Source organism: Mustela nivalis (genome assembly GCF_964662115.1).
Source record: "Mustela nivalis genome assembly, chromosome: 5".
Lineage (NCBI taxonomy): Eukaryota > Metazoa > Chordata > Mammalia > Carnivora > Mustelidae > Mustela > Mustela nivalis.
The window spans coordinates 23,825,577-23,840,939 of NC_139024.1; the positions used below are offsets into that span (position 1 = coordinate 23,825,577).

Consider the following 15,363-nt stretch of genomic DNA (forward strand, 5'->3'; position numbering starts at 1 on the left):
CGTGATTTTGTTCTCAGGTTACTGGAAATCTGACTCTTTATCTTGTATGATCTCTATCCTAAAAAGTACAAAAGAATAATATTTGGCCTTTGGTTTTAACTTAATTGTATGATCAAGCTTTAGAATGTTTTTTTAAGTAGGGGTGCCTAGGTGGCTCAGTCATTAAGCGTCTGCCTTCAGCTCAGGTCATGATTCGAGGGTCCTGGGTTGGAGCCCGCATCGGGCATCTTGCTCAGTGGGAAGTCTGCTTCTCCCTCTCCCACTCCTCCTGCTTGTGTTCCCTTTCTTGCTGTGTCTCTCTCCATCAAATAAATAAAATCTTTTTTAAAAATGTTTTTTAAGTAAAATGTATTAAATAGTTGATGGTCCATCAGACACATGAAGGAGTAAAATGATTATGGGACCCAGAACTTTGAGATCTTGTAACTTGTGGAAGTATAAATGGATTAGATAAATATAAGTTCTGGCTGATTGAAGTTCCCATTTTATGCATAGTCCTAGCAGCCTAAGTATAACTCAGGCAGCCTTTGGAATGCATTTACAGGCTTTGAACTGCAGAGTTTTTTTAGAATTTGCTTTGGCTATTCAGGATATTTTCTCTTCTCTTATTTGCCCATTATATTAACAAGCTGGGTCATTCCTATTGCTTCATACCGGTTTCTAACTTAAAGGAAAGGAAGTCTGGTTGTTTTTGAAGAGTTAGACCAACTGTTGGATTTTCTGGTTCATAGTTTCTGGTTTCTTTTGGATATAGTTGGGATTTGGTATTGGGTAAAAAACCCATGTTTAAGCTACTTTATAACAAGTGGAAAATGTAGATGTTACTTTAAAGCTCAATTTTTTTAAACATGTTTTCATGTGTTCCTATGCATGAATATGTAACTTAGCTTTATGTAGTGAACTCGGGGTCATTCACCTATAATTTAGTGAAAACATTCTCTAGATCAGGATATAAAATCTGGGGCCCCTGAAACTATATACAGAATTTATGTGTATTTGTAACTATGCAATTTTCCAGGGCCAGAAGGGTTAGAGACTTTTGTCAGATTTCTAATAGAATCTATGACACAACCTCCTACCTGCAAAGTTAAGGGATATAATCATGTTTAGGAAACTTTATACTCAATTGAATTTTTAAAAATTTTGTTAACATCATTGGCCTTGTTTAAGCTTATTATATATGAATTATACTAAAATGACATGACTTTTTTAAAAGATTTTTTATTTATTCATTTGAGGGAGAGGGAGCAAGAGAGCCAGCACAAACAAGGAGAGAGGCAGAGGGAGAGGCAGACTCCCCACTGAGCAGGGAGCCCTACAGGGGGCTTGATGCCAGGATCTAGAGATCATGACCTGAGCGAAGGCAGATGCTTAACCATCTGAGCTGCACAGGCACCCCTAGAATTACATGACTTCTAAGTACTTTAGGTTTTAGGAATGGTGTTATACTGAAGCACTAATGAGTAGCCAAAAATGTTGCTTTCTTAAAAAAGTTTATGATGTAGTTCCTTTAATTTGATTGAGTATGGAGCATGGAGCCTGTCACACACCAGTTGTGCAAAGTTAGCTTAATGAGTGAATTATTGGAATGGTAATTAGCTGTGTGTGCAGTTTGAAAAAAATCAAGTGCTTTTATGATGTGAGCTATACTTTATTTTGCAAAATCTGAGGGCCTTGTATGAAGAATAGAGCAGTTTATTATGCTGCCATCATCAGAAAGAGCAGATAATTATTTTTGGGAAAAGAATCTGATTAGAAGAAAAATAATAGCAAAAGCCCTGGGTAAGTGGACAGTTGTACAGGGAAACCGAGGCAAAATTTTTTGAGATATATCCCTTCCTTATTAAAAAAGAGCCACTATAAGCACCCCTTCTTACAAACTTGCAACCTCTCTACAGTGCTTTTTGTTGGCTTCTGTATTTTTCTGTGGACTTAGATCAAATGGTATAAGTGGAGTTAAAGTTAAAAGGGGATTGAAGATGTCAATGTACTTGTTTTCATAAATGACCAAATTGTAAGTTTAAAATATTTTCAATACCTGATGAACATAGGTATAGAAATCCTCAACAAAATATTACCAAGTCACATTCAACAATGCATTAAAAGGATCATTCACCACAATCAAGTAGGATTTATTCTGGAGATGCAAGGATGTCTCAGTATTTGCAAAATCAGTCAGGGTGATTCACCACATTAATAGAAGGAGGAATAAAAATCAGGTGATCATCTCAATAGGTTCAGAAAAAACATTTTGTAAAATTCAACATCTGTTTTATGATAACACTCTCCCTAAACTCTTAGAGGGAATATACCTCAACATGATAAAGGCCATATATGAAAAACCCACAGCTGACATCATATTCAGTGGTGAAAAACTGAGCTAAGACAAGGATGTCCACTCTGACCACTTCTATTCAACATAGTACTAGAAGTGCTAGCCAAAGCAGTCAGACAAGAAAAAATAAATAAGTAAAAGACTTCCATGGTGGTAAGGAAAGAGTTAGACTGTGACCTTTTGCAGATGGCATGATACTATACACAGAAAATCCTAAAGACCACCAAAAGACTTCTAAAAGTAATAAATAGATTCACTAAAGTTGTAGAATACAATATTAATACCTAGAAATTGGTTGCATTTTTATGCACTAATAATGAAATAGCAGAGAATTTAAGAAAAAACAATTTCATTTATAATTGCATTAAAAAGAATAAAATACCTAGAAATAAACTTAAGGAGGTGAAAGACCTCTGTACTCTGTATAAAACACTTATGAAAGAAATTAAAGATGATACAAATAAATGGAAAGGTATTCAGTGTTCATGGATTGAAGAATTAATATTCTTAAAATGTCTGTATTACCCAGAGCAATCTGCGAATCCCATATAACCCCTATCAAAATACCAATAGCATTTTTCACAGAACTAGAATAATTCTAAAATTAGATGGAACCACAAGAGACCTCAAATAGCCAAAGCAATCTTGAAGAAAAAGCTGGAAGTATAACAGTTCCAGGTTTTAAGATATACTACAAAGTTAAAGTAACTAAATTGTATAAAATAGAACAAAAATAGAACACAGATCAAGGGAACAGAATAGAGAGCCCAGAAATAAATCTGCATTTATACGGTCAATTAATCTATTACAAAGGAGGCAAAAATATATAATGGGGAAAGTCAGTCTCTTCAAAAATGATGCTGGGAAAACTGGACAGTTACATGCGAAAGAATTGAACTGGACCACTTTCTTACATCATACACAAAAATAAACTCAAAATAGATTATAAAGACCTAGTTATGAGACCTGAAACCATAAAGCACCTAGAAGAACATAGGCAGTAATTTCTTTGAGATCCGCCATAGCAGCATTTTTCTAGATAAAAATCATAAGGCAGGGATGCCTGGTGGGTTCAGTCAGTCAATAGAGCATGCAGCTCTTGATATCAGGGTTGTGAGTTAAAGCCCCACATTGGGCATGGAGCCTACTTAAAAAGATTTAAAAAAAGATTGTAAGGCAAGGGAAACAAAAGCAAAAATTAACTTTTGGGACTACACCAAAATAAAAAGCTTTTGCACAGTGGAGGAAACCAGTAAAACAAAAAGGCAACCTGCTGAATAGGAGATGTTTGCAAAGATATATTCAATAAGGGGTTAATGTACAAAATTATATATAAAGAATTTACATAATGCAACACCAGAAAACCAACAATACAATTAAAAGAAGGGCAGAAGACCTTAATAGACATTTTTCCAAAGAAGACATATAGATGGTCAATAAACACATGAAAAGATGCTTAACAGCACTAATCAGGGAAAAGCAAATCAAAATCACAATGAGTTATCACCTTTCGTCTGTCAAAATGGCTATAATCAAAAAGAAAAATAAGTGTTGGCAAGGATGTGGCAGTTTCCATGCACTGTTGGTGGGAATGTAAATTGGTATAGCCACCATGGAAAATAGTGTGGAGGTTCCTCAAAATATTAAAAATAGAAATACCATATGAGCCACTCAATTGAGTGGCACTCAGTGCCACTATTGAGTTTTTACCTAAAGAAAGCAAAGACACTGATTCAAAAAGATACATGCACCCCTATGTTTATTTCAGTATATAATAGCCAAGATATGGAAATAACCCAAGTGTCCATTGATGGATGAGTGGATAAGGAAGATGTGACACACACACACACACACACACACACACACACACACACTATTATTCATGCATAAAAAATGATGTGATCGTGCCATTTGTAACAACATGGATGGACCTAGAGGGTATTATGCTAAATGAAATAAGGCAGAGAAAGACATACCGTATGATTTCACTTATATGTGGAACTTAGAAAACAAATAACCGAAGAGCAGAAACAGACCCATTAAAACAGAGAACAAACTGAGGTTGCCAGAAGGGGCAGGGATGGGGGGATAGGTAAATTGGGTAAAGGGGAGTAGGAGATACAGATTTACAGAAAAAATAAGTCATGGGAATAAAAGGGGATTTTTAAAAATAAGTCATAGGGAACATAGTCAATGGTATCATAATGGCATTGTGTAGCGAAAGATGGTAGCCACACTTGTAAACATAGCATAACTCTTAAATTTGTCAATCTCTATTTTGTATGTCTGAAACTAATGCAGTATTGTGTGTTAATTCTACTTCAATTAAAAAAAAAAATTAGGGGGCGCTTGGGTGGCTCAGTGGGTTAAAGCCTCTGCCTTTGGCTTAGGTCATGATCCCAGGGTCCTGGGATTGAGCTCCGCATCGGGTTCTCTGCTCAGCAGGGAGCCTGCTTCCCTTCCTCTCTCTGCCTGCCTCTCTGCCTACTTGTGATCTCTGTCTGTCAAATAAATAAATAAAATCTTTAAAAAAAAAAAAAAATTAGGGGCACCTGGCTGGCTGAGACGGTAGAGTGTGCAAGCCCCACGTTGGGTATAGAGCTTACTTAAAAAAATAATAAAAAATAGAAATTATGGTTTAGAGATTAAAAATTGAAATCACTGAAAATTTTTGCTATACTTTTAAAGGAACTTCTGTATTTTCTCTCTTGTTGAATAGAAAACTACAATCTATCCTATGTGTGTATGTTCTGGAAAGGTTAAAATTTGATTTGGACATAAACATAATCTTTTGCCACTTGGTCTTCAAAAAATGCCTTTCTTATGATGTTACTCATCATTTTGTGTGTGTCTGCCTTGTCTGCTTAACAACATTGTAAAGTTTTTGAAGGAATTGAAATTTTCTTTTAGTGTGTTTTTAACATCTATTTTGGGACCTGGAATAAAACCACTTTCATTCTGTGCCTTGCCATGGCCCAGATCAAGAGTTATATTTCTTATTACGTGTTCGAAAAATCACTCTGTCATTTTTATATTGCTGGGTTAGGAAACTCTTGCTTTAGCAGGTATTTTCCAAGTCCTTCTGGCATTTGTTTTAGGAGAAAATTGTGACCTCAGCGTAATGCAAATGACCTTTTCTATAGCAATGGAATTTTAAAGGTGTTGATTTTTTCCTTTGAGAATGTGGTACCAGTTTTGGAGGGATTATTATCAATTTCTATTAAGTTTATAAGTAGGTACATATTATTAAAGTATAAATAAGGGTCACTGAAGAAATTTTGGAAAATATATAAGGATATAAGAAAAAAGTCACCTATAATCCTCCCTGCCTTCTCAGGAAAATGTAGTAACTTTTAAAGTTTTATCTTCCAGCTTGAACTGGCAAAACTTGAGAACCCTTGGGCCAACTAGGAATTTCTGTGAAGGCTCAGTAGTTCTCATTTACTTAAATGTAGAACTCCTTGCTTTCCTCTCTTTTTTTGTTGATTTCAGAGAGGCTTTTCTTGATTTTCTAAAATTAATATCTATAAAAATGAGTTGGTTAGCTAATAGAGTTTGTATATATGAGTACTTTTCAGATATGGCTTTCTAATTTTGCAATTTTATTCTTTTAATGATAGTTTAACTGATGAAGAGTCGCGGAAAAATTGGGAAGAGTTTGGAAATCCAGATGGCCCTCAAGGTGTGGTAAATAATAATTAAAAATTACTGGTGATATGGCGTGTGTGTGTGTATTTATGTGTGTGTATGTGTGTATATATATGTATAAAATGAAAATATTAATAGATTGAAAGGAATATTTTGATCTTTTTAGTTTGTGGATAAGAAAATTATAACTCAAGGAATTAAATAGATATGTAAATGAGTTCTCTTTAGCTAATTTTTACTTTATTTTTCTTTCTAACAACCAGTTTGAAAGGTAGAACTTAGGTTGGATTGATGAGATGAGTAATCACTGTAATTATTCAGAATTTCAGCTAGCAGTTGATAAAAGTTGTATGAAAACAATCTGTTTTTCTTTATTAACTTTAGACATTTTCTTGTATATTCATGGTGTTTGCATACCCAGGAATTTAGATTTACTAAGGAGAAATTCATGTACTTTGGTTGATTCTCTCTCCCCTTCCCCGAAAAATCCATTAACTTTTATGCAATGGGAACACATATTATATAATCATTCTCAAAGCTTTTTTTGGGGTGGGGGAAGTTGGGAGGCAGAATTTCAGGATTAACTAAATAATAAAACTGAAAGTGGAGATTCTTCTGAAATAACTCTTTCTATTTTAGCCACAAGCTTTGGAATTGCCTTGCCAGCTTGGATTGTCGACCAGAAAAACTCAATTTTGGTGAGTGCATGTAAATAAGACACATTATAATGTGTTAGATATATCTTAGTAATATAAAGAGAGCTATAACAAAATACTGATGTGCTGTTTTTAATGTAACTGTACTGTGAAAACTTTTTACGTGATAGAAAAAAGAATTGGTTCTCATTCGGTTGCTGTTTGGGCAGTGTGTTTTAAATGTAGTTTTAAAACCTTAAAGTTGTGATTTTTTTTTGGAGCAGTTTCAGGTCAGGTCTTATCCTTGGTTTGGAGAACTATGGTTTTATATGGTATCCTAAATAGTACTCAAAATTTAAATTATCCTTCATTTCACATTTATCCAAGCTAAATTATAATGTTAACGTATACTAAATGCTGTATATATTCCCTGTGGTAATTAGGGAGGCAGTAGGATATCAGATTTTCTTTTTTTTTTAAGATTTTATTTATGTGGGAGAGAGAGCAGGGGCCGAGAGGGAGGGACAAAGAATCTGAAGCAGACTCAACCAGCTGAGCCACCCAGGCACCCCAGGCTATCAGACTTTAATCAGTGGTAATGCTACAACTCTAAAACCTCTTAACTAAGATAAACTAAGAATAGATGTTTCCCTATTTCACATTTCTTAAAAACAATTAGGGGCTATCTTTGAAGCAATAAAAAACAAAATTCATATAGTCTGTAATTTGTTTAGAAAAATGGCTGTTTAATGTTATTTCATGGCTGACAAGCATTTATCATCTTCAGGGGTAAATGGTTTTATATATAAAAGTCTGTCATGCTTAGAATTACTGTGGGAATACTGGAGAAGAGAAAGGTAGTTAGCTAACTGATTTGGGATCAAGTAGTAGTAGGAAAACCTAAGACCAATAGATAGAAATTACTTGTCAACAAAACATTATGAAGTTGCTTCTTGATTGGGAACTAGGCTTCTATTATTTATTTCTAAGACACTAACTACTTGCTAAGGTGTGCATCTGTAAGTATCTGACTGGATGGAAAATATCATTTATAAAGCTGGTTTGATGGTATTACCTACTCAGCAGATTAAAAGGTATTATAGTGGATAAAAGCATACATTTTTAGAGTCAAAATGCCTAGATTCCGCTCCTGGATCCACCGCTTAGTGGCTATGTAACCTGTGTGTGCTGCAAGTTCTCTGTTTGCAAAAGGGAGATAATAATGGAACCTTTCTCACTAAGTTTGAAAATAAGGATTAAATGAAATAATATGTGAGGAGTGTTTCTGAGAGTGCCTCCCCCATGTAGGCCTAAAATATAAGTGTTCTTAAATGTTATAATTGACATGTGAAAACCATAATTATTTTCTTTTCAATTCTAGGTTTTACTTGTATATGGATTAGCATTCATGGTTATCCTTCCCGTTGTTGTAGTAAGTTCTAACTCTTTATTAACAATTTTTGGAAAGGGAATTGATGGCATGCTTTGGAGTCTCCCTATAAGATTGCAATTTGTATTAGAATAGAATACATGGATCCTTGAATTTTAAGAATCTTATATTCAGCTAAACTTTAAAGGTCTTCTAAAGGTGATACCATTTGAGTATATTAAAGTATGTATCTCCTCCTGATACAAAAGTTAAACACAACTGAAATAATACAGGTGTATTTAGAGTTTAGAATGTCTTCCTTTATCACCTTCATCAACTTCATTTCTTTGTTAGGATAATCACTGATAAGTTTGGTATTATCCCTTTGAGATTTAAAAAAAAATTTTAATTTATTTTTGAGGGGGGAGGGTAGGGGGAGAGGGAGAGAGAGAATCTCAAGCAGACTCCCTGCTGAGCATGGAGCCCAGTTCAGGGCCAGTTCCCAGGACCCTGAGATCATGACCTGAACAGAAATTAAGAGTTGGATGCTTAACCAGCTGAGGCACCCAGACACCCCTTTCAGATAGTTTTCTATAGATTGTATATACAGACACACTTAAAAAAAAAATGTCATCTTACTGTATATATTGTTCTGTGACTTTTTTGCTTTCTATATTGGAGCTATAACATACAGAGCAACTTCATTTTTAAAAACTATTTCATAATACTCAATATGGAGATGACATAAAGTTTATGATTTTACTGTTTCTTTTGTGACTGGTGATTTTCTGTCTGGGCTTATAGTTCCTCTGAGTCCCCGTAGTAAGCTTCATAATTAACTCATCTTGCCTTCTTCATAGGTTTGTTGTGTGAGGATCCAGCTATATGGAATCATGTGAATGAAATAGCGTATCAACTATAAAATTGCTCCTGTACTCTAACTTACCAAATATTTATTAAATACAAACTGTGTCAGGAACCAGCTTGTCGCTTTTATGCAGTGGGTTGTTTTGTTTCTGCTTTGTCTTCAAATGAACCATAAATGTTTTAATGCTATGTATGTAGTGAGGTAGGTTGATGTTTAGGTGTTGGGCAGTATAAATACTAGCTGAATAATTTGAAATATGTAACAAAGCATTTGTTCTTAAGTTCAGCTATTGTTACTTGTTTTATGAACAGTTAGAAAATTTGACCAGAAACATACTCTGCATCAAACCTAATATTTATTGTGATTTTGATGCTTTATTTTGATGCTTTATTTATTGTTTAATTTTATTTGCATTTTAGGGCTCTTGGTGGTATCGCTCAATACGCTATAGTGGAGACCAGATCCTAATACGCACAACACAGATTTATACATATTTTGTTTATAAAACCCGAAATATGGATATGAAACGTAAGTAAATTTAAGTAGCTATGATTTTATTTTCTGAATCATTTATATGATACATAGTCAATTGGAGACATTTCATTTCAGTTTTGTATTCTGTTCATATAACTAAAGCTGGAGGAGAATGCTAACACTCTTTGTTCACATGTACTGTATTTCTATTATTACCACTTACTCAGCTATACATATATATTTTTTTTTTCCCCCTAGAAATTTTATGGTAAAGCTTCATGTGGTTAATTTTGTAAAAATACTAGCTAATATTTCTGGAGTATTTTGTTGTATTCCAGGCATTGCTAGGGAATATGTATGTGTTAACTCATTTAATCTTTATTTTGCTCCCATAAGTAAGTTACTGTTTTTAAGCACATTTTATAGTTGGGGAAACTGAGCTTAAGGATGCATATAGTAAGTGGTAGAATTAGGATTGAACTCAAGCAGTCTGGTTTCCAGGCCCTAAATCAGTGCAATATACTGTATTAGTTTCAATAAAATAAGTAGAGGTCTTGGATATGTTGAAAGAAAATTGCCAGAGTGTTTCATTCCCAGAGTTTTATTTCAGAATTTCTTTATGGAAAAAAAAAGTTCATCTAAAATACTTTCTTTGATTCCATAAAGCTAACATTATAAATTTCATCCTTGGAGCATATAGTATTGCCTTTCAGAATCACTGCTCCATAGAACTTATAGACATAGACAAGCCCTCCTTCCCCTCCTTAGGGGAAAAAAAAAGGAAGATACAAATTTTAAAAAATTTTTGTTCCAAAACCTAAATGGAGTTTTCTGTAGTTTTGATTTGCCAGTTTTATTAATTTTTTTGATAGAAAAGGACTTCTCAGAATCCTATGACTATGTGAACAGATCTTTTATTTTTGGAATGAGCAAATCTTTTACTTCTGAGGAGCAAGTGGCTGTTACTTTCCATTTTGCACACATATATCACTTTTCCTTATGTTGAATTGAAGTATTAATATAGAAACCCTCTTATGGAAAGTGCTTCATGTTTATAATGTGTTTTAATGTGTTTTTTGCATCAGTGATCATGATTTCTATTTCTGATGGTGACACTTTTCCTTACACAGTTCTGCCTGAAAAGCATTGTTTAGCTGCTGGTAGGCTTGGTTATGTATCCTTGATTACTTTAGTGTTGGCATCATATATTGTATCGCTGTTTTAGGAATAGTTGTTTCATGAAACATTTGAGGGTAGTGATGGCATACACATATACTGTGCCTACTGTGTGTCAGGCATGTTCTTAGAAAGTGAGGCCCATAGAGAGGTGAAGAACATTGTCCTAGGTCATTTAGTTAGGGAGTGAAACTCTAGGGTCTATGCTGTTAACCTCTGTACTGTCCTGCTTTTTGTGAATACATTGTATGTATTTTCTGCCAGAAGGTAAGATTGATGACTGTAGTGCCAGTCTTTAAAGAGTGTGTATGGGCTAACAAGTAATGCTAATAGTATATGTGGCTGCGAATCATGTGTACATCAAAGAACACTTCCCATAAACCCTCCAGAATTCCATAATAAAAATTTCTGTAAATTAGAGTATTTCAGTTTACTTAAGACTCTGAGAAGTCATGAAGTAAAGGCACCTAAAACTCTTTTTTAACTCATTGTTTCTCAGCCTTGCTTAACTATGGAGTCCCCTCTTTTTCATATAATAGTTATCAATAATTACTTAATAATTACTTATTAGTAGTAATTTAATAATTACTCTGTAATTAGCTAATAATTACTTAATAATTACTCTATAGAAAGTTTCAGTGGAATATATACTTAAGTCTAGAAACAAATGCTGTTTGAACTGATTTTCATGCATCCAGTGCTTCAGGGCCCTTAATTTGATGTGTATTTCTATTTACTTGTGATAGGTAATATTGTACGTGTTTTTAAAAGTGAAATGTTTTTTATGGGAAAAATGAATACTTGTTAGTGGAGTTCAGATGATTTTTAGCTTTACAAACAAGTGGAAAATTGCCTTAGTGTAGCATTAATGAAATATCATAGGAGAGGAAATTATTAGGTGAGCAAATGTATTTATTTATCTTCATATTACTTTTGTTTTCTTAGGTCTTATCATGGTTTTGGCTGGAGCCTCTGAATTTGATCCTCAGTATAATAAAGATGCCACAAGCAGACCAACAGATAATATTTTAATACCTCAGGTTAGGCCTATTGCCCAGATTCCTTGGTACAAGCATTTAGGTATTAAGGTTAATGCTTTTTTAGGTATCTTTTTAAATAATTATTTTATTTACTCTAGCTAATCAGAGAAATTGGCAGCATTAATTTAAAGAAGAATGAACCTCCACTTACCTGCCCATATAGCCTGAAAGCCAGAGTTCTTTTACTATCTCATCTTGCTAGAATGAAAATTCCTGAGACCCTTGAAGAAGGTATGATTCTAATATCTGCAGGGGTTTTTGTTTTTTTAAGACTTCATTTATTTTAGAGAGCACACATGAGCCTGGGGTAGGGAGAAGGAGGGGGAAGGGCTCTCAAGCCAACTGGAAGCTGAGGATGGAGCCTGGGGCGGGGATCCATCTCACGAACCTGAGATCATGACCTGAGTCGGGTGCTTAACTGACTGAGCCACCCAGGTGTCCCTCTGCAGGGTTTTAATGGTACAGAAGCAGTGCATTTAATTAGACCTCGTGGTGCAGTGTTTTGGTCCTGTTTTTTTTTCCTCAAATAATTGCTCAAGGACCTTTTAAAAAGAAATCTTTATGCTGCATAATTCACAAATATTTTGAAGGTCTAAAGTAAGATATTTTGATAAATGTTAAAATTTAGTATTTCAAGGTGAGAAAATACTTTGAGAAATGTTTATTCAGTTGCAGATTATATAGTAATTTCTAGTGACTTTTTCAAAAAGATTTTATAAGCTTTTCAAGCTGTTCGGGGGAAGAAAAGTGGATTTCACAACAAATATTTCAGTCAACCACCACTTCTACCATGACCTCCAGCAGTGATTCCTGATTAGGGTTTAATCTTTATTGAAAGCTTCCTAAATAGCTTGGAGCTTCATCTCTATGTAAAAGAAAAGCAGTGGCTAGGACAGTGCTTTTTCCAGGGGTGTCATGAATTTGTCATTTCTTCTTTACTTGGTATTACTTCATTTGAAGTTTCAAAAGAAAATTATTATTCCTAGGGAATAAATATTCTTTCTGAATAAAGCTCCTCTTCATCTGTCCCTTTTTGAAGCCAATAATGTAATCAGATGCTTCTGAAAACAAGGCTTGTTGATGTTCAGTAATTGGTGATAAGATAGGATACTTGTGATGGAATGAAGGATTGCTATTTAGGCATTGTTGGAATTGCAAATTAATCAGTAATTCTGATTTTCCTAATATTCTCTGCAGATGTGAATCCATCTCCATTTCTTACCAATTATCTAAGAAACAGGGAACAAATACTTTTTTAGGTTGAGTACTAACCACAATGGATGATCTTAATAGTTAACTGTTACATGCAGTAAAAATGAGTCTGTCGCTTTCCCCTTCCTCCCCTGTCTCTTTCTGCATTGAGTTAACTTTTATTCTCAGTCTTAGCCTTTGGACTTACTCATAGTTAGGTACACAAGAAGATTCTTAAGATTCTTAAATATAGTAAGATTAGAATTGAGTTTAAAACTGTTCTTCTAGAAAAGGGAGGTAACTTACAAAGCACGCCACCATAATACTAAAAATTGCCTTTAAAACATCTAATCTGAGCTAGGGTTCTCTGACTGATTTTTGCCATTGCTGCTTAGGGGAAACTGTTGTGTTCAACCTGTAAAATTCTGAGGTCATGTGAAATATTTTTGGGACAGCTTAAATTTAGTATTAGTCTAGGACTATAGGTGATAAAGATGTTTTAACTATAAAAGTGGAATGATTTGTTTCAGGTTTTCTATTGCTTTGCAGATCAGCAATTTATGTTGAAAAAATGCCCTGCCCTGCTTCAAGAAATGGTTAATGTTATCTGCCAGCTAATAATAATGGCTCGGAGCCGTGAAGGTGAGGTGGGAATGTAATTAATTATGTTGTCCTTTTTCTTGCAAGCTTCTGCAGAGTATACTTCATAGTTTCAGCATTTATGAGCACCAACAGTAATTCTGCCTGTAGAGAAGTTGAATCGGCTTTCCAACTTCTGGTTCATGGTTTTTCTTACTTCTTTCCTATATTTTCCATTATGCGAAGTCTTTATCACACTCATGTTTTTGAATTTATTTATTGTCTTATTGTTTTGTCACTTATTGTTTGTAAAGATTTAAGATACCTTTTCATTCCTTTGAATATTTTTAGAGTTAGGTTTTTCTGTATTTTAACAATGAGTTTGAAATAATTTAAGTGATGATGACTCATCTGACATGTAGTATTTTTCGCATGAAGGGAAAAAAGACCGAGGGAAAGAAAAAAGAATGACGAAGTTTGTGGTCAGTAATGGAAAGGGAGACCCTTAAGAAAGGAGATACTGCTTGTGGTTTGTTGTTATGGCCAATGTCAGTTCTTGGCATGGTATCAGTATGTTATTGATACTGATAATTTACTGTTTTGGGAGGGGATGCAGAGAATTATATTCTGTTAAACCAATGCTTGTTGGATAATTATTGTTGCATTTGAACATGTTTATATATTTTTGGTATCTTATGACTTTTTTTTTTTAATTTTAGGAAGTAACATACAGTGCAACATTGGTTTCTGGAGTAGAATTCAGTGATTATCACTTACATACAACACCCAGTGCTTATCAGAACAACTGCCTTCTTTAATACTCATCACCATTTAGCCCATCCCTCACCCACCTTGTTCCATCAACTCTCAGTTTATTCTCTATCATTAAGAGTGTCTTAGGGCTTCTCTCTCCTCCCCTCTCCCACTTCCTATATGTTCATCTTTTCTTTTCTAAGATTCCACATATGAATGAGATCATGTGGTATTTAATCTTTATCTGACTTTTATCACTTAGCATAATACACTCTGGCTCTGTCCACATTGTTGCAAATGGCAAGATTTCATGCTTTTTGATAACTGAGTAATATTCCATTTTGTATATATGCACACCACATCTTTACCCATTCGTTGATTGTTGGACATTCGGGCTCTCTCTATAGTTTGGCTATTGTTGATAATAACCACCATAAACATTAGGGTGCATTCTCCCTTCACCCTTCAAATCTCTATTTTGTATCCTTTGGGTAAATACTTAGTAGTGCAGTTGCTGGGTCATAGAGTAGTTGTAGTTTTAACTTTCTGAGGAACCTCCATACTGGATCTTACAACTTCTAAAGGAAAATCAACACTATGATCTTAAAATTTGGGGTGTTAATGATATTCATATGAGTCATGTTTTTGTGATGAGTTATATACTCTGGAACATATAAAAAGTCCAGCCTTGTTTTTTCTTTTTCTCCTATTCTTTCTAAGAAAGGGAGTTTCGTGCTCCAACTTTGGCATCCCTAGAAAACTGCATGAAGCTTTCCCAGATGGCTGTGCAGGGCCTTCAGCAGTTTAAGTCTCCCCTTCTACAGCTCCCTCACATTGAAGAGGACAATCTTAGGAGAGTTTCTAATCATAAAAAGGTAATTCTTTGCCACTTTAAAATCTGCTTTAAACAGTTTGTCATGTTACTTAAAGGCAACACAAATGAAAAGTGTTCTAGAAGGGTTTACTGTGAATTTCTTAGATTTAGAATGTCTTAAACACTCTACAGTTATCCCTAAAGTGGTTCTGTTAGCATTTTCTTAATTAGGTGTTTTATACTATTTACCTGCTATAAGTGATTTTACTACTTTGGGAAGGTCAGTGCATTTTAGCAATTAAGACTTTATATTATGGTATCAGAAATAAATGTACAAAGTAAAAATGCACTGTGTGCTTTCCAGTCATTTCATGCCTGGCTTTAATGGTTTATTGGTTGAATAGGACCAAAAAAAATCAAGTTCTCAAAACACAAGAAGATCAAATAAAGATACTTCTAGTTTAGGTAATATAATCTATAG

General features: G+C 34.3%; 1 protein-coding gene across 1 annotated transcript in view; it reads left to right on the plus strand.

Moving 5' to 3' along the window:
* The window catches only part of SEC63 (SEC63 homolog, protein translocation regulator), a 71,742-nt gene that overhangs the window by 24,907 nt on the left and 31,472 nt on the right, over positions 1-15,363 (plus strand). Inside the window, exons 5-12 of the mRNA XM_082732070.1 lie at positions 5,956-6,017; positions 6,623-6,681; positions 8,000-8,050; positions 9,275-9,383; positions 11,451-11,545; positions 11,644-11,776; positions 13,286-13,378; positions 14,789-14,943. Of these exons, the coding sequence (XP_082588196.1) occupies positions 5,956-6,017; positions 6,623-6,681; positions 8,000-8,050; positions 9,275-9,383; positions 11,451-11,545; positions 11,644-11,776; positions 13,286-13,378; positions 14,789-14,943 (757 nt within the window). The remainder of the gene's footprint in view (positions 1-5,955; positions 6,018-6,622; positions 6,682-7,999; positions 8,051-9,274; positions 9,384-11,450; positions 11,546-11,643; positions 11,777-13,285; positions 13,379-14,788; positions 14,944-15,363) is intronic.